This window comes from Garra rufa, unplaced genomic scaffold (assembly GCF_049309525.1).
Source record: "Garra rufa unplaced genomic scaffold, GarRuf1.0 hap1_unplaced_186, whole genome shotgun sequence".
Lineage (NCBI taxonomy): Eukaryota > Metazoa > Chordata > Actinopteri > Cypriniformes > Cyprinidae > Garra > Garra rufa.
The window spans coordinates 1-26,819 of record NW_027394461.1 but is presented as its reverse complement, the minus strand read 5'-3'; the positions used below and the strand labels follow the sequence as shown (position 1 = coordinate 26,819).

The 26,819-nt window shown below is 31.0% G+C and overlaps 1 protein-coding gene across 1 annotated transcript; it reads right to left on the bottom strand.

The window, feature by feature from the left end:
* Positions 1-2,235: 2,235 nt before the first annotated feature.
* Positions 2,236-21,842, bottom strand: LOC141316983 (band 4.1-like protein 4; the record flags this gene model as incomplete). Its single annotated transcript, XM_073832853.1, has 5 exons — positions 2,236-2,360; positions 5,489-5,586; positions 5,717-5,795; positions 8,454-8,505; positions 21,738-21,842. Coding segments are annotated over 5 exons (459 nt in total), but the record flags the coding sequence as incomplete, so codon positions are not given.
* Positions 21,843-26,819: the final 4,977 nt, after the last annotated feature.

Here is a 26,819-nt window from a genome sequence, read left to right as displayed (position 1 = left end):
AGCTCTTGACAATCAGCCGCTCATAATCATTCACAACTACAGGCTGTTTTTAGGAGTCGAGTGGGATTTGAGCACCGACGGCAAAAAAAAAAACATGACAATCAGCAGTCAAACACACAAACTCAGAGGAAATCTGAGGAAGCTACGAGCTCGGACTGAAATATGAGCGCAGTTAAACTTAGTTTGAACATGATTTTCAATGTAACATCCAGAACATTTGTTGAAACAATAAACACTAACACTAAAAAAAAACAGGAAACGCTTTACAATAAGGTCTCATTTCTTAAAATGGCAATGAGCAATTATTATTATTATATATATATTTATATTTGTCCTATTTTTTAAATAATGAAATAAAATTTAATTAAATAATTTGGCCTTTTTTGTTATCTCATATAGATATTTATTTTTAAATAAATGTCTTAATAATTTTTTTTTTAAATATATATTTTTTTAATAAATAAAAATATTGGCTGCACTGCTCTCATAAGATAAAATCACAAATAAATAAATAAAAGGAAATTATAAAACCAAAAAATAAAATGAAATTTTAAAATAAAAGATTCAAATAGAATACAATGAATACAAATTATTAAAATAAATAGTGAATAAATAAAAAATAGAAAAAAATAAAAATCCCATAAATAAATAAAAGGAAATTATAAAAACCAAAAAAATAAAATGAAATTATAAAATAAAAGATTAAATTAAATAGTGAATAAATAAATCTAAAAAAAACATATAAAATGAAATTTAAAACTATAAATAAATTGAAATCATAAGATTAATCAATTATTAAACAAATACAAATATGAAAAAAAATCAAATTAAATTAAACAATATAAAATAAGATAAAATCCCACAAATAAAAAATAAGAGGAAATTGTAAGAATAATTAAATACAAATTACTAAAATAAATAGTGAATAAATAAAAAATAAATAAATTAATAAAAATAAATGTAATACTTTCATTTTTAATAATTAAAAAACTACTGCTCAAAAATAAGATAAAAATCCCAAATAAATAAATATATTATAAATAAATTTATAAAAATTATTAATATAAATGGTGAATAAATAAATACAAAAACAAAAATAAAAAGTATAAATAAATTCAAATCATAAGATTAAAATCGATATAAATAATAATCGAATACATTGATTATTCAAAAAAACAAAATTATTTTAAAAAAATCCCCAAAAAAATAAAAGGAAATTATGAAAATAAATAAATAAAAAATTATTAAAATAAATAGTGGATAAATAAAGTAAATCTAAAAAACATATAAAACAAAATTTCAAGGGAAATTATATAATAAATAATAATAATTAAAATAAATAGTGAATATAAAAATAAGTGAATTAAAAAATAATTAATTTTTAATCAAAAATAAATAAAAAAACCGAACATTTTAAATATAAATAATTTCAAATAAGATAAATCAAGTGTTAAATGAAACAAAAAATATTTTAAAAATCTAAGTAAATTTAAAAAAGAAAATTCACACAAATAAATAAAACGAAATGATAATTATAAATGAATAAAACCATGAAAATAAATAGTTAAATAAAAAATAAAAAATACATATAAAATTAAATTTAAAAACAAAGTATATTGAAATTATAAGATCTAATTACATTTAATATATACATATAAACAAAAATGATCAAAATAAATAAATAAAACTGACAAAAATAACTAATTTGAATACATAATATAAAACACTAAAATTAACAAAATAAAAAAATAAAAAAATTAAATTAAATAAAAAAAAATTCAATGATAATTATATTTAAAAATACACAAATAAAATTAATTTGGCTATACTGCTCACTTAAAATAGTCTTAAAAACCAATATAAAAAGGATTGTGGGGTCGCAATCCTGCCTGAAAAAATAAGAGATTTGTAAAGACGTGGCACATTAACAATTATCTCCCACCAGTTTGTTCTTTTGAGGTCCTGTGTGATGTTTAGTCATTGGTGTGTAATGGGACAGGTGTCTCTCCACATGCCCACAGGTGAGTGTGTTTGGCAAAGACTCAGGACCGCGATTGTATGACAAGAACGGCTCTCGTTACAAAGAGGAGGAATCTTTACTGTCCTGCTCATCAAATCCGATTCCCATGGAAAGAGCTTATACATGTTTAAGAGTTTGAAGAGGAATGTGGTGTTTGATCCAATCTGTGAGAGGATTACTGCGGATTAAGGTGCGCTGTACTGTGTTTGATTGTCTTACATGAGCGTTTTATGAATCTGTTCGATGCTGTCCTCCAGTTCCTCTTTTTGGTCGGGGACGAAGCGATATTCAGACACATAACCTGGCGTGTGCTTGTACGGGTCGTAATCGCCCAGCTCAGCTGTAGAAAAAGACAAAGAGACACAACGACATATAATATAATGCTGGAACAGCCTTGGAAAAAAAAACAAAAAACAAACATAAAAATAAATAAATAAATAAATAAATATATAAAACTATAAAATAAAATAAAATTATAATACATAAAGGAAAAAAATAAAAATAAAAATGAATTTAAACCATAAGATAAATCGATTATTAAATAAAATAAAATAATTTAAAATCCGACAAATAAAAAATAAAAGGAAATTATAAAATAAATGAATAATAATTATTAAAATAAATCATGACAATAAAAATAAATAAATGAATACAGTTTAATTTAATACATTTTTGATCATTAAAAAAATAAATAAATAAAGAACGAAAATTAAAAATGAGATAAATCAAGTATTAAATATAACAAAAAAATATTTTAAAAATCCAATTAAATAAAAAAAGGTAATGACAATAATAAATTAATACAAACGGTGTTCATATAAATGAATATAAATAAAAAACTATAAAATAAAATTATAATACATAAATGAATAATGAATTCATAATGAAATTATAAAACAAGTAAATAAAATGAAATTCTAAAAATAAACAAATAAATAAAATAAACTATGCTATTAAAGAAAGTACATGTACAATTAAGGAAATCAATAAAATAAAAAGTACAAAAATAATAACTAAAATTACAAAATATATATAAATAACTAAAACTATAAATGTAAACAAATAATACAAGATGAAATTATAAAATAAAATAAAAAAAAATTGAAAAAAAATAAATAAATAAATAACATTATCAAATATATATAAATAACTAAATGTAAATAAATAATAAATGAAATGATACAATAAAAATAAAATATATTGAAAAAATAAAATAAAATTATAAAAGCAAAAATAAAATGACAAACTATACAATTAAACAAAATTTTAAAAATACATAAATGAATAATGAATTCATAATGAATTCATAATGAAATGATAAAATATGTAAATTAAATTATTAAATTAAAAACAATATTATTAAAGAAAATTTTTATATACAATTAAAGAAAATTATTCTAAAATATATTAATAAATGAAACTACAAACTCAAATTAATAAAACAACTGAAATTATAAAGATGAAATTATAATAAATAAAAATGAAATTGAAAAACAATAAAATAACAACAAAAAATAAAATGAAATAAAAATTAACAAACAAATAAATAAAATGAAATTCTAAAAATAAATAAGGAAATAAATAAAATAAAAAGCACAAAAATAAAAACTGTAATTATAAAAAATATATAAAAAACTATAAATGTAAACAAATAAAAACAATGAAATTATAAAATTAAAAATTAAATGAAAAAATTAGAAATGAAAAAATAACATGATCAAATATATATAACTAAAACGAATAAAATAAATAATAAATTAAATTATACAATAAAAATAAAATAAAATTGAAAAAATAAAATGAAATTGTAAAACCAAAAATAAAATGACTAACTACAAAATTAAACCATTTTATTTTAAATACATAAATTAATAATGAATTCATAATGAAATTATAAAATATGTAAATTAAATTATTAAATTAAAAACAATTTTATTAAAGAAAATGTATATATATATATATATATATATATATATATATATATATATAAAGAAAAATAATTCTAAAATATATAAACTAAACTACAAATTCAAATTAATAAAAAGATTAAAAATGAAATGGAAAAACAATAAAATAACAATAAAAAATAAAATGAAATAAAAATTAACAAACAAATAAATAAAATGAAATTCTAAAAATAAACAAATAAATAAAATTAAATTATACAATAAATAAAAACTGTAATATTAAAGAAACTATATGTACAATTAAATTAAAAAAATAAAAAGTATCAAAATAAACAAATAAAATGATAAAATATATATAAATAATTAAAACTATAAATGTAAACAAATAAAACAGTGAAATTAATAAAATAAAATAAAATTTAACAAATAACATGACATGACAAAAACAAACAAACAAAATGACAAAAATAAATTACACAATAAAATAAAATAAAATTTAAAAATGCATAAATAAATTAATTCATAATGAAATAAAAAAGTTAAATTATAAAACCAAAAATAAAATGACAAAATTGTATAAATATTGACAAATATATACACAATTAAAGAAATAAATAAAAAATAAAATTATAAAATATATAAATAAATGAAAATACAAATTCAAATAAATAAAACAATTTAAATGATACAATAAAAATAAAATTAAATAAAAATGAACAAATAAATAAAATGAAATTATAAAAATAAACAAATAATAAAAATGACAAATATTACTAAAAATTAATAAAACTTATAAAATAAAAATTAAGTTATAATATATATATATATAAAACCACAAATGATAAAAAATTATTTACAATACAAAAAAATACAATGAAATTATAAAAACAAACAATAAATAAAATTACACAAATAAATTAATTAATTAAAGGAAATGACAAAATAAAAGGAAATTAAAAATAAACTTATAAAAGTAAATAAATCAAGAAAAGAAATCAAATAACAATAAAATAATATTATAAAATAAATGAATAAAATGAAATTTTAAAAATACAAATAAAATATAACAATAAAAATTATAAATTAACTTGTTAAATAAAATACTTGTAACCAATAATTAATAAAATGAATGAAAATTATGAAAATAAATAAATAAATATATTAAACAGAATTATTAAATACAATGAAATTACAAAATAAGTAAAATGTAATATAAGATAAATCAATTAAATTATATACTTTTAATAGAACAAAATATATACTTAAAAAAAAAAAAAAAAAAAAAAAAATATATATATATATATATATATATATATAAAATTATTTATTTAAAATGTGTAAAATTACAACTATAACAAAATAACATTTTACTCTGAAGATGCATACAAATATAAGTCACAAAATGTATAACTCATTATATTAATGAGGGCATTTGATAACACGAAGTCTGACATTTATTTGCTGACATTTTAACTTGTATAAAAAACTAGACTGAAATGACATTAACTGTGTAAAATTTCCTGGTACAAATTTGCTGTGACATTAGTGAATGTGAACGTACACTGAACAGCAAGCGCTCCCAGCTGTGAGCTGATGTTAAATGGACAGGGAAGTCTCCCCTGCAGGACGTCCTGCTTCACCTGCAGGAAGAACTGATATCTGACAGAAGACAGAAAGACAGACAATATAAGAGCATGGAAAGAGCATGATATGACTGCAATGACTGAATGATTACATCTCTAATATCTTTATAGTGTTGATTTACTCTGGCGTTACACAGAACACACACCTTGTAATTTCCTCCTTTAATTTACAAGGATCTTCATCATAAAATTTCACTCCGAAGTAGAGCGTGAATGGAGGTCCAGCTGGAAAGAAGAAAACAACGCATTAACTCAAATACACTGTGGTTTATTGAGATAATAATGTCTACAAAATAAATATAAGAAATGAATTTACTGGTGACACTAAACCTAAACTTGTCTGTGCTTAATTTAAGCAAAAAAAAAAAAAAAAACTAGATAAAAAAGCTTGCCAAGACTAACTTTAAGTTGGCTTGAAAAAGCCTGATCCGAAAGTGTGAAAAGTTTAAATGTTTATAAAAAAAATTGTAGAAATTGTAGAAATTCTATGTTTTTTTTCTAAACTTTTTCTAAATTTAAAGTAGTTTTAAAGCTTAAAGCTAAAATGTAATTTTAAACTATAATTAACAAATTGAACAGAAATTATTGAATAAATAAATTAATACATAAAATGAAATGATCAAATAAAATGAAATTACAAAATAATTAAGTAATTACATAAAATTAGAAAATACATAAAACTTAATATAAATCAATTAAATAACATACTAAAATAAATAAATAATTAATTAATGTAAAATGAATCAATATTATATAAAATAAATAAATAAAAATGATAAAAAATGAATAAATGCATAAAAAGGACAAAATGTATAAATAAAAATTAATTATAAATAAATAAATATTACAATTTAAACAAATAAAACAATTGAAACTACTAAAAGTGAAATTATAAAATACAAAATTAAATAAATATTAACAAATAAATAAATAAAATGACAAAAAATAAATAAAATTACGAAATAGAATGAAATTAAATTACAAAAGTAAATAAACAAATATAAAATAAAAATTTAATTATAAAGTAAACAAATAAATAGTTAGAGTAGAAGTATAAATAAAACTATACATTTAAATAAATCAAACAACTGAAACTACTAAAAATGAAATTATTAAATAAAAGAATACATTAAATATTAGCAAACAAATGAATAAAATAAAACATAAATAAATACAATTACAAAATAAAATGAAATTACAAAAGTAAAAAACTGAAGAAAAAAATATATATAAATAAAACTATACATTTAAATAAATTAAACAATTGAAATGACTTAAAGTTAAATTATAAAATAAAAATAAAATAAATATTAACAAATAAAATGACACAAATAAATAAAATAAATTACAAAATAAAATAAAATTACAAAAGTAAAAAACAAACAAAAAGAAAATGTATAATAAATAAATAAAATGAAATTATAAAGTAAATCATAACCTATCCATTTAAATAAATAAAACGATTGAAACTAAAAAATGAAATTGTAAAATAAAAATAAAATAAATATTAACAAACAAATGAATGAAATGACACAAATAAATAAATACAATTACAAAATAAAATAAAATAAATTACAACAGTGAATTTAATGAATAAAAATTAATTAGGAAAAATAAAATTATAAACATACATACTTTTATTTTTATTTCTTAAATTGAAATGTTTAAAATTACAACTATAACAACATAACATTTTACTCTTAAAGTTACGTTAATGATCTTAGACGGCACCTTATAAAACAAATTATACAAAATGTACTAAATAAAATTAAATAAAACAAAATAAATTATAAAAACAAATGAATAAAAATTAAAATAAATTTTTTATTACAAATTAAATAAGTGAATGCATAAAATAAGAAAATATATAAAACGTAATATAAAATAAATCAAATTAAATAATATGCTAAAATAAAAGATAAATAAAATAAATGAATTATAAAATATCTAAATCAATACATAAAAGAACATTATAAAATTGATAGTAAATAAATTAATATATATATATAATAAAATGATAAAAGTAAATAAGCAGTTAAATAAAATGATAAAATTAAATAAAATTTTAAAAAACATAAAATGAAATTGGCTGTACTGCTCAATAACTTGAAAAAAAAAAAAATGCCTGAAAAAAATTGTGATATATTTTCTGCCATTTCGCAGTTGTATGTTAAAAAGGAAAGTTGTCATGTTCTCACCACCAGTTTGTTTATTTAAGCTTCTCAAACCTGGTTAGGACACACTGCCAGTGTTACACAGATTACATCCACTTATCATTCATTTTCAAAGCAAAAACAAGAATAATTGGTTTTAAGCAATTTTAAACAGTTGCAAAAAATAATTAGACGTAGTATTACACTCTACATCTACTAAAATCGAATATAAAGTGACCAATTTACCTTCCTGCAAAACTACCACACCTGAACCAGCTAGTCAGGCTTATTTAAGATACATTTAAAACAACAGGGTTAGCAATATATCCAAGTTGCATAAAGCTTATCTAATACACAAAGCATTATTTCCCAAAGGAGTGAATTACTGAACTAAACAAATGTGCAGTAAATTCTGCCCTACATCCGCATCAGTAGAGTAGATATGCAAATACTCTATTTGTTATTATACAACATAATTGTATTCATTACTACTTATTTAGATGGGCTTAAGCGCATAATTACTTCCAAATTATGGTCTGAAATGCAATGCGAGGCCTTTAGAGAATCATTACGGCTGCGTCTCCTGCTGCGCCGATCCATATTTAATCTCCACCGAAGATGAAGGATAATCATTAGGTCAATGTGTTTCATCCCAGGATGCATTAGAAAGTGTCTCTGAAGATTTCTGAGATGTTTTTGTTTTTTTAAATAGAAACCACCGCATACTTACTTGTTATTAAATCTTTATGTTCAGCGAGTGTTTTTGAGGGATCCAGCCAATACTGTGAACATAAGAGAGAAGACATGAGATCAAAACATCATAAACATCACCAAAAAAAAAAAAATCAACAATTTTACTTAAGAACATTTTACTTTAATAAAATCAAGTAATTGCAGATGTTTTTGATTATTACATTTTAATGGAACCCAGAAATCCAGAAAAGCAATGGAAAAGAATTTGGTAAAAATAAAACTGTAAAATCAATAAGACAGGCTTTTTAATTAAAAAATAATCATTTATAGGGCCCTATAATTATAATTAGGCTTTTTGGGGTCTAAAAATGTAGATGTAAGTGGCTTAAAATACATATACAGTGGTGAGAAAAAGTGTTGGCCCCCTTCCTGATTTTTTTTTTTTTTTTTTGCATGTTTGTCACACTTTAATGTTTCATTTAATTTCAGATCAAACTGAAATGTAAATATTAATCAAAGAAAACACAAGTAAACACAACATGCAGTTTTTGAATGACGTTTTTTTATTATTATTATTATAAAACATTAATTCATGCGTTCATGACCTCAAGGGTAGATTATTGTAATGCTTTATTGGGTGGTTGTTCTGCACGCTTAATAAACAAACTCCAGCTGGTCCAAAATGCAGCAGCTAGAGTTCTTACTAGAACTAGAAAGTATGACCATATTAGCCCGGTTCTGTCAACACTGCATTGGCTCCCTATAAAACATTGTATAGATTTTAAAATCTTGCTAATTACTTATAAAGGCCTCAATGGTTTAGCTCCTCAGTACTTGAGCGAGCTCCTATCGTATTATAGTCCTTCACGTCCGCTGCGTTCTCAAAATTCTGGCAATTTGATAATACCTAGAATATCAAAATCAACTGCGGGCGGCAGATCATTTTCTTATCTAGCGCCTAAACTCTGGAACAATCTACCTAACACTGTTCGGGAGGCAGACACACTCTGTCAGTTTAAATCTAGATTAAAGACACATCTCTTTAATCTGGCTTACACATAAAACATTAACACATTCCTATAATTCAAATCCGTTAAAGGATTGTTGGCTGCATTAATTAGGTCAACCAGAACCGAAAACACCTCCCATAACATCTGATGCACTCGTTGCATCGTAAAAACAATGGCATCTACGCTAATATTAGTCTGTTTCATTCTTATTCCGAGGTCACCGTAGCCACCAGACCCAGCCTGTATCTGGATCAGATGGTCACTGCAGTCCCCCGGATCCAGTCCGCACCAGCTTAGATCATGGATCACCACCTAGAGATGACTTCAATAGCCATGGATGTCAACCAGATGAGCTCCAGAGACGGATCATCACTAAAGACCTCACCAACCTAGATGGCCATCGGCGCTACACCACAGGATCCTGATGAGTTCTCTACAATCAGACATTGGTACAAACTGCTGGTTTGGTCTGGCCAGAGGAGAACTGGTCCCCCGACTGAGCCTGGTTTCTCCCAAGGTTTTTTTCTCCATTTCTGTCACCTGTGGAGTTTTGGTTCCTTGCCGCTCTCGCCTCTGGCTTGCTTACTTGGGGACACTTTCCAGCGATATCCTATACTATTTGAACTGAACTGGATGATGATATCTCTGAATTCATTGATGAACTGCCTTTAACTGAAAATTGATTATTTACAATAATGCGTTACTTACACACTATTGGCCTGTTTAAATACTGTGCAGTTGCTTTGACACAATCTGTATTGTTAAAAGCGCTATATAAATAAAGGTGACTTGACTTGACTATTATGAAGGGAAAATAAAATCCAAACCCACATGGCCCTGTGTGAAAAAGTGTTTGCCCCCTAAACTTACTAACTGGCTGGGCCACCCTTAACAGCAACAGCTGCAATCAAGCGTTTGCGATAACTTGCAATGAGTCTGTTACAGCGCTGTGCAGGAATTTTGGCGCATTCATCTTGGCAGAATTGTTGTAATTCAGCCACATTGGAGGGTTTGAGCATGAACTGCCTTTTTAAGGTCATGCCACAGCATCTCAATAGGATTTAGGTCAGGACTTTGACTAGGCCACTCCAAAGTCTTCATTTTGTTTTTCTTCAGCCATTCAGAGGTGGATTTGCTGGTGTGTTTTGGATCATTGTCCTGCTGCAGAACCCAAGTTCGCTTCAGCTTGAGGTCACCAACAGATGGCCAGACATTGTCCTTCAGGATTTTTTTGGTAGACAGCAGAATTCATGGTCTTCCAGGTCCAGAATAGGGGTCGACTGATTATTGGCGCCGATATTAAGCATTTTTACGATTATCGGAATCGGTTATTTTCAAAACCGATTTGCCGATAAAAATAATTTAATTGTGAAATGCGCTCTTTGGCTCCGACGCAACCTGTCAGAGCTCACCACTCTGTGCCCTAGAGCAGTCTCCGCCCACCGCGCATCTGATTGGTTGGGAGTCGCGAGTCCGACCAATCAACTCGAAGGTTGAAGGCACTGAAGACACAGACAGAACGCTTGCTGGAGCTGCGAGCAGCGTGCGGCAGTAATCAGTTGTCTCTCAAAGGTAAGTCAGCAGCAGACGTTGATTGTGTTTCAGTAATTCACAATCCTTTACGGTGAAGTTGCAAAAACACCTCAATGTTATCTTGATTTCCCAGATGCGGAAAACACGGACGGAATCGCGGAATCCAGTCATATACCGTATTTTCCGCACTATAAGGCGCACCGGATTATAAGGCGCATCTTCAATGAATGGCCTATTTTAAAACTGTTTTCATATATAAGGCGCACCGCATTATAAGGCGCATAGAATAGAGTAAACTCATTTGTAAAAAAATAACTTATTTGATTAAAAGATAAATTAATGTTTTTATGCCTTCATTTGCACTGTACTGCAAATTAAAACTAATGGAAATGTGTAGTGTCACATAGGCCTAGGATGGGATAACAAAAAATGAGACATTTAGGCTATGGAACTGAGTGTGCCTATAATAGGCTATTAATGTTCTATTTTAATGAAAAGGTCTTCTTAACATCTTCTAAAATGGAGAATTAAATTATTAACACTTATATTACACACTGTGCGTTTTTAAGCTAATCAATTGATGTGCATTAGATGATGAATTGGATAGTTACCTCATTGGATTTAGCCATCAGAAAATAATTAATGAGAAATTATTATAGCTCATGCTATTACATGAACATTTCTAACATGTAAATAATTTGAAGCCAAATAGTTATATTTCCCCAAGCTGTTTAGCTTTAATACAGTATGCACAGGCTTAATCGGGAAGCATACAGTGGCCCCACTTTTAACTCTCTCTATATTACCCTTATTGTAGATGGATGAACGGAAGAAGACACGAAGTGCAGTGTGGGAGTACTGCACTCAACAAACACCAGGGAAGGCAGTGTGCAAAACATGTGGAGATGTTGTCAGTATGGGTGGATACTTCAAACCTGTGGTCTCATCTTACCAATTTTCATTTTTACACTAGACACATATCGGTTCAAAATAGGGCTGGGCGATATGGCTGAAAACTATATCACGATATCAGTGTTTCATATCGGTCGATATCGATAATTATTGATATTTTTATGACCCATTTATAGAAAGGACCAGGAGAAAAATATATTACACTCAAGCATTTTTATTTTAAACTTAACCTGCCTCTGATCATAATCCCCTCAGTTATTAAGACAGAAATGTCAACAACCATGGAAAACTCAAATAATTAAAATGTAAACATAAGTCTAAAGTCACAATATACACTTAATTATCTCTTAATCCTCAATTCAAACCCCATTCATTGTGGATGAAGTGAATGGTCAAGCTAATGTATGGCCCAGAAGTACGGCTTGACCACAGGTCAGAGGTTGTTGCAAAGTACTTGGCTGATTATATTATTTCTGCACAGATTGCTGGTTGCCAGTAGCCAACATTACTTCTTTCCCGGTACTTTAGCCTATACTTTGTGTAATAACAAAAATATTTATTTAAGTGAAAAAATAAGTCCAAAACTTTCAACATTTTGAACAATAGGGCCTTACAATCTTTTTTTTTTTTTTCCAGAAATTCTTGTTTTAATTTTTCTGATAATCAAATGAAAGCAAAATCACAGATTTATTTTTAAAAATAAAAATAAACGGAGCTTTACTGTTAAAATTAATACATAGAAGAAAATTATATTCAGTTAAAAAAAGGTTTAATAATAATAGTATTTTTTCAACAATTAAGTGGTGACTCTTTATTTTATTTTTTATCATATATATTGTTTATGTAAATTATTTAAATGTGTACATATAAACACCTACATTATACTGTACAGTAATACAAGACTAATATTGTTGTTACATGTTAAACCGTACTTTTATTTTGACAGGTTGCCGTGAAGTTTCAGTGTGTAATACAGTATGAATGATGCTAGTTTCACTAATGAAACGGTAAAATTGACAAAAAGTGACACTCACAGCAGCTTTGGAGATGTATTTATTGGAGTTTGTCTGTTCATGTGAGATGCAAAGGCCAAAAATTAGCGGGAGCGTCACGTGTGCAGTATGCGTGTAGTGAAAATAAAACGCGTCTCCTCCATTCATACATAAAGAGGCAAACGGAACATGCAGGATTCTTATTGAAACGGTCTTTTTGCATTTCAGTTTTCACAGACACTAGTCCATATCGCGATCTGAATTAATTAACAGACCAACTTTTTATTTATTGGTCCAAAAATCGACGAATTCCGCGGCATTCCGCCCTATAGTAAAGTCCATTTTTATGAATGGAGTCCGCGATCCCGTCTGTGAGTAGACATTGTAAACGCGCGATCATGTAGACACAGAAATCACATGCCGTCATGTAAATAAGATTAATAACATAAGGCTATTTAGTTTGTTTAATACAACAACATGGACCCGTTCTGTAGGAAAGATAACTTTAACTTCTATTGTGATCTGGCGCTATGAACTGAACGTTAAAGGGGGGCTGGGCGGGCCGACGAAGAATACAAAATATCGAACGGTTTATCGAACACATTTTTTATTGATATCGATCACTTGTCTATCGCGATATATATCGTTATCGTTTTATCGCCCAGCCCTAGTTCAAAATATTGTTTATCGGTGCATTTGATCTGTAATAATCGGTATCGGCCCTGAAAAACACATATCAGTTGACCCCTAGTCCAGAAGCAGCAAAACAGCCCCAGACCATCACACTACCACTACCATATTTTACTCTTGGTATGATGTTCTTTTTCTGAAATGCTGTGTTACTTTTACCCCAGATGTAATGGGACGCACACCTTCCAAAAAGTTCAACTTTTATCTCATCAGTCCACAGGGTATTTTACCAAAAATCTTGGAGATCATCAAGATGTGTTCTGGCAAAACTGAGACGAGCCTTTATGTTCTTTTTGCTCAGCAGCGGTTTTGGTCTTGGAACTCTGCCATGCAGGCCATTTTCGCTCAGTCTCTTTCTTATGGTGGAGTCATGAACACTGACCTCAACTGAGGCAAGAGAGGCCTGCAGTTCTTTAGATGTTGTTGTGGGGTCTTTTGTGAGCTCTTGGATGAGTCGTCGCTGCACTCCTGGGGTAATATTGGTCGGCCGGCCACTCCTGGGAAGGTTCACCACCGTTCCATGTTTTCGTTATTTGTGGATAATGGCTCTCACTGTGGTTCGCTGGAGTCCCAAAGCTTTAGAAATGGCTTTATAACCTTTTCCAGACTGATAGATCTCAATTACTTTCTTTCTCATTTGCTCCTCTTTCTTTGGATCTCAACATGATGTGTAGCTTTTGAGGATCTTTTGGTCTACTTCACTTTGTCAGGCAGGTCCTATTTAAGTGATTTCTTGATTGCGAACAGGTGTGGCAGTAATCAGGCCTGGGTGTGGCTAGAGAAACTGAACTCAGGTGTGATAAACCACAGTTTTGTTTTCACACAGGGCCCTTCATAAAAAAAAACCTTCATTTAAAAACTGCATGTAATGTTTACTTGTGTTATCTTTGATTAATATTTAAATTTGTTTGATGATCTGAAACATTAAAGTGTGACAAACATGCAAAAAAAAAAAAAATCAGGAAGGGGGCCAACACTTTTTCACACCACTGTATAATAGCACTGATGCAATAATATTTGGTTAAAATTAGGGATGTTAACCGATGACCGTTTGACCGGTGGTTGACCGTATCAACGTTAACCGGTCAAAGTTGTCGGTAGTCGGTTAAACAAAAAAAAGTGCCGGTGCGTCTTTTACGCATTCTGAAGGTGCCTGTTTTATCCATTGGTTTTATCATGTTGCAGTCTATTAGGCAACATTCCGCATAAGATGGGCTTAGATTTGGAAATACATTACATCTACATTTCAGTGGTAACCGATAAGGTGATGATGATCATCATCTTTCTTTATTATGGTTAACACTACCTCAACTAAAGCGGCGTCTCTTCGGAGCTGTCATTTTCTTAAATGAGCCGTGGCAATGTTTCAAATGAGCTTCTAACCTAGACAAACGCCTTTATTTTCAAAGCGATCACCTTGTACCCAAACCATTTGAAACTAAGGAGCCATTTGTCCTACGATTACATACAACAAGCTCTTCGGCGCCGCATTTGCGGGACTCATGTTTCGCGCTGTAGGGGATTTTAAAAAAGTGACGTGAGTGGCAGTGTGTGTGTGTGTGTGTGTGTGCGGGAGGCAGAGCGGCAGAGAGAGAGGCCGCGATCACACCGAACGCGTTTTTGCAGTTGGAGGCGCCTCTTTTGAATGGTTTTCTGTTGGCAGTGAGCGTTCTACGCGCTGCTTATGCGCCCCAGGCGCCTCGCGTTTTCACCGCCTGCTGCGCCTCGCGTTTTTGCAGGAGCGCTCTGAGCGCGTGAAGTTTGAAAAAAAAAAATCTCTGAGCGGAAAAACGCCCAACGTCATTCGCGTTCTTTTCCATTGTCCAATCGAATGAATGGAGAGGCGGGCCTTCTGTTGTGGTGACGGAATTTTACGGTTGCTTAAAAAGTCCGGAGACTGCAAGAAATAGAGGAGAAACCTTTTGTGTCTATCGTGGGTAACCCGGAGCTGTATTATTTAGGGTTTCTGCTAATATGACAGTTTACTTAACAGCATAAAACGAAGATTTTAGTGCGCTCGCGCTATAATCCTTTGATTTGACTGACAGGACAGCTGTTTTGGTCGTTGCTTAGCAACATAAAAAAAACGCAGCACACTGCTCTTTTATTAAAAGTCACCAAAAAAAAGGCAGTGCTGTGCGCCTCGCGTTTTTAGAGACGCGTTCGGTGTGATCGCGGCCATATGCGACAGAGTTGCGAAATTGCAGGCGCGGCTCGAAATGACTGTTATTTCAAATAGCGTACTATATTTTAAACTAATCGGTTAACCGGTTTCAACCGGCTAATGAGGCTCGGTGGTCGGTCAAGAAATTTTTTAGTTTTCGCCATCCCTAGTTAAAATAAAAAACAAAAGCAAGAAATCATATGGTTTTATTGCACAAAACTGTTATAAACAATAGAGCTAATGTACATTACGCATTACAAAAAAGGCCTGCAGAGGGTGCCAACACCCTGACGATTGCTTTCATACATTACTGACGATCTAATCTTTGTTTAATATCGACTAAACTATATTTAATTCAAAATATCTTCAAGTAACTAGTAAAGTATCGCATTACTTTTTAACTTGCAAGAAAATATCTTTGAAGTTACTTTTCCAAATAATTAATGCCAGTTACTTTTCCCCCAGTTATTGATTGAAAGTTCTCCTGTCCCCATGTTGAGAAATTGTAAGATGTTACTTTTGTTCTAGAATAAATGTAAGCATGCATTAATTTATCTCACTTGCAAAAAAAAAGTATTCAGTATTTCTCAAAATGAATAAAAAACAGTGAAATGCAACTCAGAATATGACACAAACCTGCAATAATTAATATGTTAAATAATACAAATATCCTTTATGTATTTTGTCCCATTTTATTAACCAATGTCTTTGCTGCCGACCTTCGATGATTCAATTCATCCATACTAAAAAGCAAAAATGACTCAAAATAATCTAACATTTGTTTTCCTTTTTTTATTGCTGAAGAGTTGACATTTTTTCTTCTGCGGTCTACGTTTCAGTTGTGAATTTACTTTTCTCTAAGCCTGAGGCTTTTGTTGTAAAAAGGCTTTTACATTTGCCAAAAATAGAACTTTTTATTTTAAAAACAAACAAGCAAGCCCTGCCCAGATTTTAAAAAAGTAACACAAAAGTAACGCAACGCATTACTTTCCATAAAAAGTAACTAAGTAACGCGATTAGTTACTTTTTTAGGGAGTAACTCTATATTGTAATGCATTACTTTTAAAAGTAACTTTCCCCAACACTGATTACTTGATGTAATGATAGTACTACTACTACTAATAAAAATGTAATTAAAACAACATTTAAGGAATATTTAGCAGAAAAAAATATTATTAAGAAAATTGTAAACACACAAGAAAAATAATAAATAATTCTTTATAAAATCTAATTAATATTTATAAATTAATTAGACACGCTTTTGAGCATTAAAATGTATTGAAACTATTCAAATGGAATGCAGATTCACAGAATTTAATCAATAGAATTTGAGAAAAGTAATAAAACTTATTTTATAGGACCTTAAAATATAATTTTGCAACACTTTTAAGCAGTTGCTGTTAAAATGTGTACGTTTCATGATTTCAAGTAATTAGAGATGTTTTTTTGCTGAATATTTTTTAATGTAACCATTAAAAATAAGTCTAAAAACAGGAAAAACGGAATCCAGAAAAATTCAAATGAATTTGGAAAAAATAAAACGCAATACGGGAATAAAACTAATTTCATAGGGCTCTAATTATTTCATTTGTGTCTTCGTTTTATTATATTTATCCTTTAGTTTGTTAATTGCATCTGTGTTCTTATTACTAATAACAAAGATAAAATAACAATAATTGACTATTTATTTATCATAACAAAAGTGTAGTGAAGTCCTAAAAAACAACACCAATTCCAGAAAAATAAATAAAAAACCAATTAGGAAAAAATTAAATGGAATTAGGGGCTCTCCCTGGCTTCCAGTATGAATCAAACAGACATTATCTGTGTTTATAGTGCTCCATAATGGGAAAAACAATACAAACATATGCAAATCTAGTTTTTCTCCAGTGTTTTACCACTTAATGAAGTTTTCATGAAGACACCTTATTGTCACATTCAACCCTTGTTATATTTATCTTTTTATCCTCTTAATGATGTGGCAGTTGGAAATTATATTGAATATCGATATTTTTCAAGGTATTAGCCTTTATCAAAATGAGAAATTCCAGTATCGTGACAACTCAACTCTACTCTACACTACTCAGGACAATGCACAAACTGATTTTTAACAGTAACTATGAGCAATAATTAAAGTGGTGCTTCCATTAGCAAACACTGCATCAACTATGAGTGCATTAACAGTGATTTGCTCAATCTGTGAGGCGGTTCAGCTAATTAACATCTCCCGGGCTCTATAACGAACACAGACACACAGCTCTCGTCAGGTGATATTTCAGTGCAGTCAGGAGGAAATGCTATCTGGCGTCGCCTTGCAGACAAGATTTATATGCCTTTTAATGAATGTGCAAATGAGCACCCATGAAATACTTCATATGAGCGCAGCAAACACGGTAAACTCCCGCTGAACCGCATTTACATAGAGACAAGGCAAACAAACGTGTGTGCAGACAATAGGAAACCAATGAAGGTGTGTGTGCAGACGGGAAGAGGATTAGTGCTGCATGTTATTCAATTAGAACACGTTAATTGAGTCGCTAAGACTCATCTAATAATCACATTAAAGCAGCTGCTGGGTTTCACTCAACTGAAGCGCTCAAAAACAACAGACAGTCGCTGTTTACAAGAACAAGGGATGATTTTTTACTACAGTCATGGAGGATGATTTGGAACAAACCTTTACTATTTCACTAAATGATCAGACTTACAATTTTCACTTGGTGAAAAATTTGTATTGAAGGAGGGACCCAAGCTAGAGACTTTGACTTATTTTATAACTATTATATATTATTAACTAATACTATATATGAACTATTGCGTATCAATGTTAATTTAAACAAAGCAGAAATGATATAAAACATGAACAACTCAACTAAAAACTAGAAATGTTGTCTTGTCAACTAAATGAAATAAATATGTTCAAGTAAAATAAAAATAAATGAAAACTAAACAGAAACATAATTTTTTTTAAAATTAACTAAAGCACGTAACATAATTACTGAACACTGAATGACCTAGCAACCACTCAGAACTCCCTAACAACTTAACTGCATGACGTTAATGATTTAGAATATCTTAGCAACTGCATAGCAACTGAACTGCAACACATTAATGACTCAGAACACCTTAGCAACAAACTAGCAACAACCTGGCAACTGAATTGCAACACATTAATGACTCAGAACACCTTAGCAACTTCCTAACAACAACCTAGCAACTGAACTGCATGACATTAATGACTCAAAACACCTTAGCAACCACATAGCAACAACCTAGCCACTAAACAGCATGACATTAATGACTCAAAACACCTCAGCAACTGCATAGCAACAACCTAGCTGTACTGCATGACATTAATAACTCAGAACACTGAATGACCTAGCAACCACTCAGAACTCCCTAACAACTTAACTGCATGACGTTAATGATTTAGAATATCTTAGCAACTGCATAGCAACTGAACTGCAACACATTAATGACTCAGAACACCTTAGCAACAAACTAGCAACAACCTGGCAACTGAATTGCAACACATTAATGACTCAGAACACCTTAGCAACTTCCTAACAACAACCTAGCAACTGAACTGCATGACATTAATGACTCAAAACACCTTAGCAACAAACTAGCAACTGAACTGCAACACATTAAAGACTCAGAACAGCTTAGCAACTGCATTGCAACGACCTAGCAACCACTCAGAACTCCCTAAAAACCGAACTACATGACCTTAATGACTCAGAACACCTTAGCAACTGCATAGCAACAACATATCAACTGAACTGCAACACATAAATAACTCAGAACAACTTAACAACTGCATAGCAACAACCTAGCAACTGAACTGCATGACATTGACTCAAAACACCTTAGCAACAAACTAGCAACTGAACTGCAACACATTAAAGACTCAGAACAACTTAGCAACTGCATAGCAACGACCTAGCAACCACTCAGAACTCCCTAAAAACTTAAACTACATGACCCTAATGACTCAGAACACCTTAGCAACTGCATAGCAACAACCTAGCAACCACTCAGAACTCCATAAAAACTTAACTGCATGACATTAATGACTCAGAACACCTTAGAAACCATATAGCAACTGAACTGCAACACATTAATGACTCAGAACAACTTAGCAACTGCATAGCAACGACGTAGCAACCACTCAGAACTCCATAAAAACTTAACTGCATGACATTAATGACTCACAACACCTTAGCAACTGCATACCAACAAGCTATCAACTAAACAGCATGACATTAATGACTCAAAACACCTTAGCAACTGCTCAGCAACAACCTAGCAACTGAACTGCATGACATTAATGACTCAGAACACCTTAGCAACCACATAGCAACAATATAGCAACTGAACTGCAACACATTAATGACTCAGAACACCTTAGCAACTGCATAGCAACGACCTAGCAACCACTTAGAACTCCCTAAAAACTGAACTGCATGACATTAATAACTCAGAACACCTTAGCAACCACATAGCAACAACTTAGCAACTGAACTGTGTGGCATTAATGACTCAGAACACCTTAGCAACCACATAGCAACTGAACTACAACACATTAATGACTCAAAACACCTAAGCAACTGCATAGCAACAACCTAGCAACTGAACAGCATGACATTAATGACTCAAAACACCTAAGCAACTGCATAGCAACAACCTAGCAACTGAACTGCATGACATTAATGACTCAGAACACCTTAGCAACCACATAGCAACAACCTAGCCACTAAACAGCATGACATTAATGACTCAAAACACCTCAGCAACTGCATAGCAACAACCTAGCTGTACTGCATGACATTAATAACTCAGAACACCTTAGCAACCACATAGGAACAACCTAGCAACCACTCAGAAATCTCTAGTAATGTAAACGCAAGCATAGCAATGACCTAGCAACTGAACCGCATGACATTAATGACTCAAAACACCTTAGCAACGACCTAGCAACCACTTAGAACTCCCTAACAACTGAAATGCACAACATTAATGACTCAGAACACCTTAGCAGCCGCATAGCAACGACCTAGCAACATAGAATCATTGTGATGACTAGAATCATGCTTCGCACAAACAAGCAGCTTACATTTTTGCCCAGAAACATAAGTACTATACCTCAAAACAAGACAGCAATTTCTCCTCCAGTGGATGAGGACAGATGTTTTAATTTATATCTATAACAACATGTTAAAAATGTCTCTGCTAAAGGAATTCTTTGTGCCTTACAATTAGATGAACCATCTATGAGTCAAGAGCGCATGTAAAACACCCACACAGCAGAAAAATTACACCATTTTGGTGGAAAGATTTTTATCTCCTGGCTCTTTTTACCGTAATAACCATTCATAGAGTTGACAGATTTGTGTAAATGTAAGTTGCGGCGTGCCTCTCACCCATTGCATGCTCAGCAATAAATCTAGGCTCGTGGGACAGGGCCCGCAAGGCATTGTGGGAAACACCTCTGTCTCTGGTCGAGCGTATGAGGTAATGACTGTTGTGTTCTTTCACAATGCTGCACTTTGCCTTACCCAAAAATTGGCCCCTGGGTAAACCTAACCACCCTTTACCTCAGACGTGACCCTTAGGACCTTATGACCAGTTAATGCCTTAGCAAACTTCCTTAAAGGAACAGTTCACCCAAAGATGAACTCGCCCTCACGTCATTCCAAACCTGTTTGACTTTCATTTTTCTCTGGAAACAAAAAAAGATGATAATTTGAAGAATGTAGGTAAACAAAACACTTCCCATTTGCTTTCATTGTTTGGACAGAACGTACAATGGAAGTCAATGGGAACCAAAATTGTTTGGTTTGGTTTTTTTGAAAAAATCAGATGGAAAATCCCAATTTTTTTGTCCTTTTTAAAGCTTTTATGTTGCATCATACAGGTTTTGAATGACATGAGAGTGAGCAAATGATGCCAGAATAATTAATTTTGGGATGAACTGTTCCTTTAAGAGCTGACATGGGATAAAATCTTATATAACTCACCGTTTGATGACTGCGGTCGCAATAGCGAAGGCCAAAATACTCTGTTTCGGCGAGATTCACGTGACTGAACACGTAGTCCAGCAATACAGAGCCTTTGGTTGATTTCTGTGGAGAAATGTGAAATATATATTAGAAATCTGATCACGAACATACCCAACATTAAATCGACAGTTCACAAAAAAAATAAAATGTCAATTTGCTGAAAGTGTGCTCACTCTAAGGCCATCAAAGATGTAGATGAGTTTGTTTCTTCATCAGATTTGGAGAAATGCAGCATTACATCACTCGCTCACCAATGGATGTGAATGGGTGCCGTCAGAATGAGAGGCCAAACTGCTGATTAAAAACATTACAATAATCCTTAAATAATACACACCACCTCCAGTCCACCATTTAACATCTTGAGAAGACGAAAGCTGTGTGTTTGTAAGAAACAAAGCCATCATTAAATGATATACGAGTCCATAATTCATAATAACGTTTCCTCCGCCTGTTTTCTCTTACATCAAAATCCACCCACATATTTCTTTAGAGCTGCTTTGACTTGTAAACGATGCTTGATCTGTGCAGATGTTTCACTGGAGGAAGTGTTGTTATCGATTATGGACTCGCATTTTAGTTAAAAACGTCTTAAAGATGGATTTGTTCCTTACAAACACACAGCTTTTGTCTTCTCAAGACATTAACTGATGGACTGGAGTGGTGTGGATTACTTGTGGATTACTGTGATGCTTTTATCAGCTGTTTGGACACTCATTCTGACGGCACCCATTCACATCCATTGGTGAGCAAGTGATTTAATGCTACATTTCTTCAAATCTGATGAAGAAACAAACTCATCTACATCTTTGATAGCCCGAGGGTGAGAACATTGTCAGCAAATGTTAATTTTTGGGTGAACTACTCCTTTAAAGTGACAAGCTCAACTTAATCTCCCCTGAAAGTGAGAGTAGTGTTTGTGGCTTTGTTCTGATTTAATACTCTGCTTGACGGGTTACTTTCGACCGCAAACCGCACCTATGATAAACGACTCACTCACACACCGGTTACAGCATGAAAGCAAACCACTAATTCCAATAAAGTTGAGAATGACTAAGTAAATGTAAGTAAAAAGAGGTCAGATAAAGGAAACACAGTGACTAATCCATCAAACGATCTTTACCTCATTTGTGAATATTGTGCAAAATCTCCTACAGTTGTTTGATACTTCTGTTCAGGCACGCTGTGGTGACCTTTATCTGACATAAGAGATTATCACTCTCAAACACAGCTGTGATGTGAACACCAATGTCTGTCACACCCTGATAATGAGTTATAGACTTAACTTTCATTAAATACATGTGAAAGGAGACATTCATAAGGATTCTGCTCATCAAGGCTGCATTATTGGATAAAAGTACAGTAAAATCTGTAAAAATGTGATATATTATTACAATTTAAATTAGCTGTTCTCTATGTGAATATACATTAAAATGTAATTTATTTCTGTGATCAAAGATGAATTTTACATTTCATTACTCCAGTCTTCAGTGTCACATGATCCTTCAGAAATCATTCTAATATGCTGATTTGCTGCTCAAGAAACATTTCTGATTATTATCAATGTTGAAAACAGTAGGAACCCGTCATACGTTTTATTTTTCAGGATTCACAAATGAATAGAAAGTTCAAAAGAACAGCATTTATTTAAAACAGAAGTCTTTTGGGACATTATAAATACCATTACTGTCGCCTTTGATCAATTTAATGCGTGTTTGATGAATACAAGTATGAAATATAGCTGCAAGCAGTGATTACTGGGATTCAAGCACTTCAAAGCATTTAAGCACATATGAAAAAAGACATTACATATTATTTAGCAAGCTTAAAACTAACTAAATCAATGATTTCAAAAAACATTCTTGGCAAATACAGGTAATTTGCCATAGAAATATGATGTTTTTTAACATTTATGACTGTTATAGCAGCAGCTGTGGTCCGATCTCCCTAAAACGTTGCATGCTTGTTTAGAATCACCCCTTTTCTAAACGACCCCGTTATTGCTTCTCAAAGGGTAAATTTCAACATTTTTTGATGATTATTGACCTAAAGAGACCAGAGAATTGTACTGTCTCTCGTATGACACGAATATCTTGCATATGTGTGAACAAAATGCGCAATATACAATCGTTTACGCCCTCGAAAAATACAATATTGCCCCCCCCAGTGGCCGATTTCTTTCACATTTCTCTCAGACCTTTGAGGCTGTGAGTCAAATAGGCCCACCAATTTTCGTTCCAATTGGCCTCCAATAACCATGTCTAATAGGTGCTCAATCTTCATCGGCCAATGGCGACCATGTTTTTTTAAGATACGCAAATGTGAGTACTATCATCCCTCCAAGTTTCAAGTCTCTACAACTTACAGTTTGGTCTGCATGATCAGTTTTTCATGGAGATTGCTAATCCTTGGCTACTCTAACAATTACAATAGGGTTTCAAAGCTCCCTAAAACTTTGCATGCTTGTTTCAAATCATGTTTTTTAAGATATGCAAACGTCCATGTAACGCTTGTGGCACTTTGGACCAAGATGTGCATTCCGGTTTTCACATTGATAAGACAAATGGTTGCGTAGTTATGGCTGTTTTATGTTTTTCCCCTCTTATAGCGCCACCAAGTGGCCAAGCTTCGTGACTTTTTATGCGACCTCAGACTGAGGACTCATTACTTTCAAAAGTTATAGCCATTTTTTAGTAAAAGCAGCCCTGTGCCTTTTGAACATTTTGTCGAAAGTTTAACTTTTTTAGGGATAATTATTGATATTCACTCTCCAGATAATCAATGGTTTGGTTCTGATCGGGCATTTTTGAAAAGTAGGTTTTTCAAAATAAGAAAATGTAGTGCCTCTGTCAAGCCAATTGGGGCAAGCTTTTGGTCACATTGTAGACAGTGAGAGCACAACCATCCCTCAAAATTTGCACAATCTATGTGGAGATTGCTAATCCTTGCCCACTCTAACAATTAAGTTATTAAGGCGAGACACTGCAGGTGAACAGGGTAAAAAAACAAAACTAATAGTTATGACCTACTTACCCAGTTGATTGATTACATTGATAATTGCAAACATTTTTTGTACTACAAGTTTTTTAAAATGTTAGGTTTAAATATGCATGAAGTCAGTTTCAAAATTCTTGTTTTATTTTCTTGACATATTAGAGTCAAATACAGAGGGGATTTTGGGTCTCATTTTGTCACTCCATAATTCAGAAAAAACTTGGAACAGACAGAAAACAATGTATTTTTGTACATTTTGGGGGGAATAAATTGTTGTATAAAAACAAGCAAGTTGCATATGAACAAATTTCTCTGTAGAAACCTTCAGGATATAGACAAAATGTAAAGTTTGGTGTGTGTAAGTGTTACTGAAGTGGAGATTTACGGCTCAGTGTAGGAGAAAGAAACTCATTTTGAGAAAACGGCCTTTAAAAATATGGATTGTAATTGAAATCTATTAACACAAATAGACAAAGTGCTATACAAGAAACACTTAACAGTGTCTTTTGGATGTTTTCTTCCCACTAGTCTGAAAAAACACTTTATGAAACACTAAAAACTTGACAGGTGCATGAAAAAGCAGTGTTTTTGCTTTACAAAAAAAAAAAAAATCTCATAGTGACCTAAAAAGTTTTGAACAGTAGTGTATATCAAGATATTTACGCATTTGCAAGCAGCAAATCAGCATATTAGACTGATTTCTGAAGGATTGTGATACTGAAGACTGGAGTAATGATGCTGAAAATTCAGCTTTGTTCACAGCAATTAATTCAGTTTTACAATATATTCACATAGAAAACAGCTATTTTAAATTGTAATGATATTTCACAATTTTGGAGTTTTTAACTGTATTTTTCATTAAATAAATGCAGCCTTGGTGAGACTTTTGAACGGTAGCGTATGGTTTTAATACAAGCGTCCCAGTGCTAGTAAATTCATGCAACAAGTATGATACCACCAATAAAAGCTTTACTACGGTAATAAATCTTCAGTGTTTATGTGACATCTCTGTGGATAGTTGTGCAACTGCAGCTCAGACGTATGACACACATCAGCTCAGATGACACACGGAGAGTGAGAGGAAACCTGCAGGAGCCTCTGCCAGCTGGGAGTGTGTGTGTGTGTGTGTGTGTGTGTGTGTGTGTGTTTGCTGTAGGAACACACACATAAAACACACAAAGGGACGTATGTCATGATCGCTCCAGTTACACGCTGGAGGGTGAAACACAATGAACTTGACGTCTGAAACACTATATACAGCAGCAAACCCACAGGACTGAGAAATCACTCACAAGATCTCTTACAATAAAAACCTAGACAACAGTGCGATTACATGGAGAGCAAACAGAGAGTTTTCTTTGGGGAAAAAGACCCCAGTGATCTCACACATGTCTCAAAAATGTCTTCGATTTTCCAGATCCAAAAGTCTGAATATGAAAGAGCTCAATATGATCTCAAACATTTCTCATTAAATGATCTGAGCTGCTCCACATTTATTTTATGGTTCTAAACACTTACTGTGTGACAACTATTGACTCATTTCGGTCTCTTTTTATTCAAATCAACAAGAAATAGAGATCAAAAGGCATAAAGTTTACATAACTGTTAAATTACAGTATTATTAATACTTTTTATATGTAATAGTAAAATATAAAAGTATAAATTATTAGGAAATGTATTATAAATTATTTCCTCTAAAAATAAATAAATTAATATTTATTTATTTTTAGAGGAAATCATTTATAATAATTTCCTAATAATTTATTATTTTATGTTTTAATATTACATATAAAAATATTAAGTATTAATAATACTTATAATGTAATTTAATATATATATATATATAAGAAATTATATGTAAAAATGTAAAAAAAATCTTTCTAAAACTTTCTTAGAATCTTAGAATTTATGCAGACAATTTGTGGAGAAAAATGTCATTTAAGAAAATAAATAAATATAAGATTATAATATATTTATTATATATACAGTATGTTAAGAAAAATCTTGAGAAATCTCTTTAGAGGAAATAATTTAATTTATAATAATATT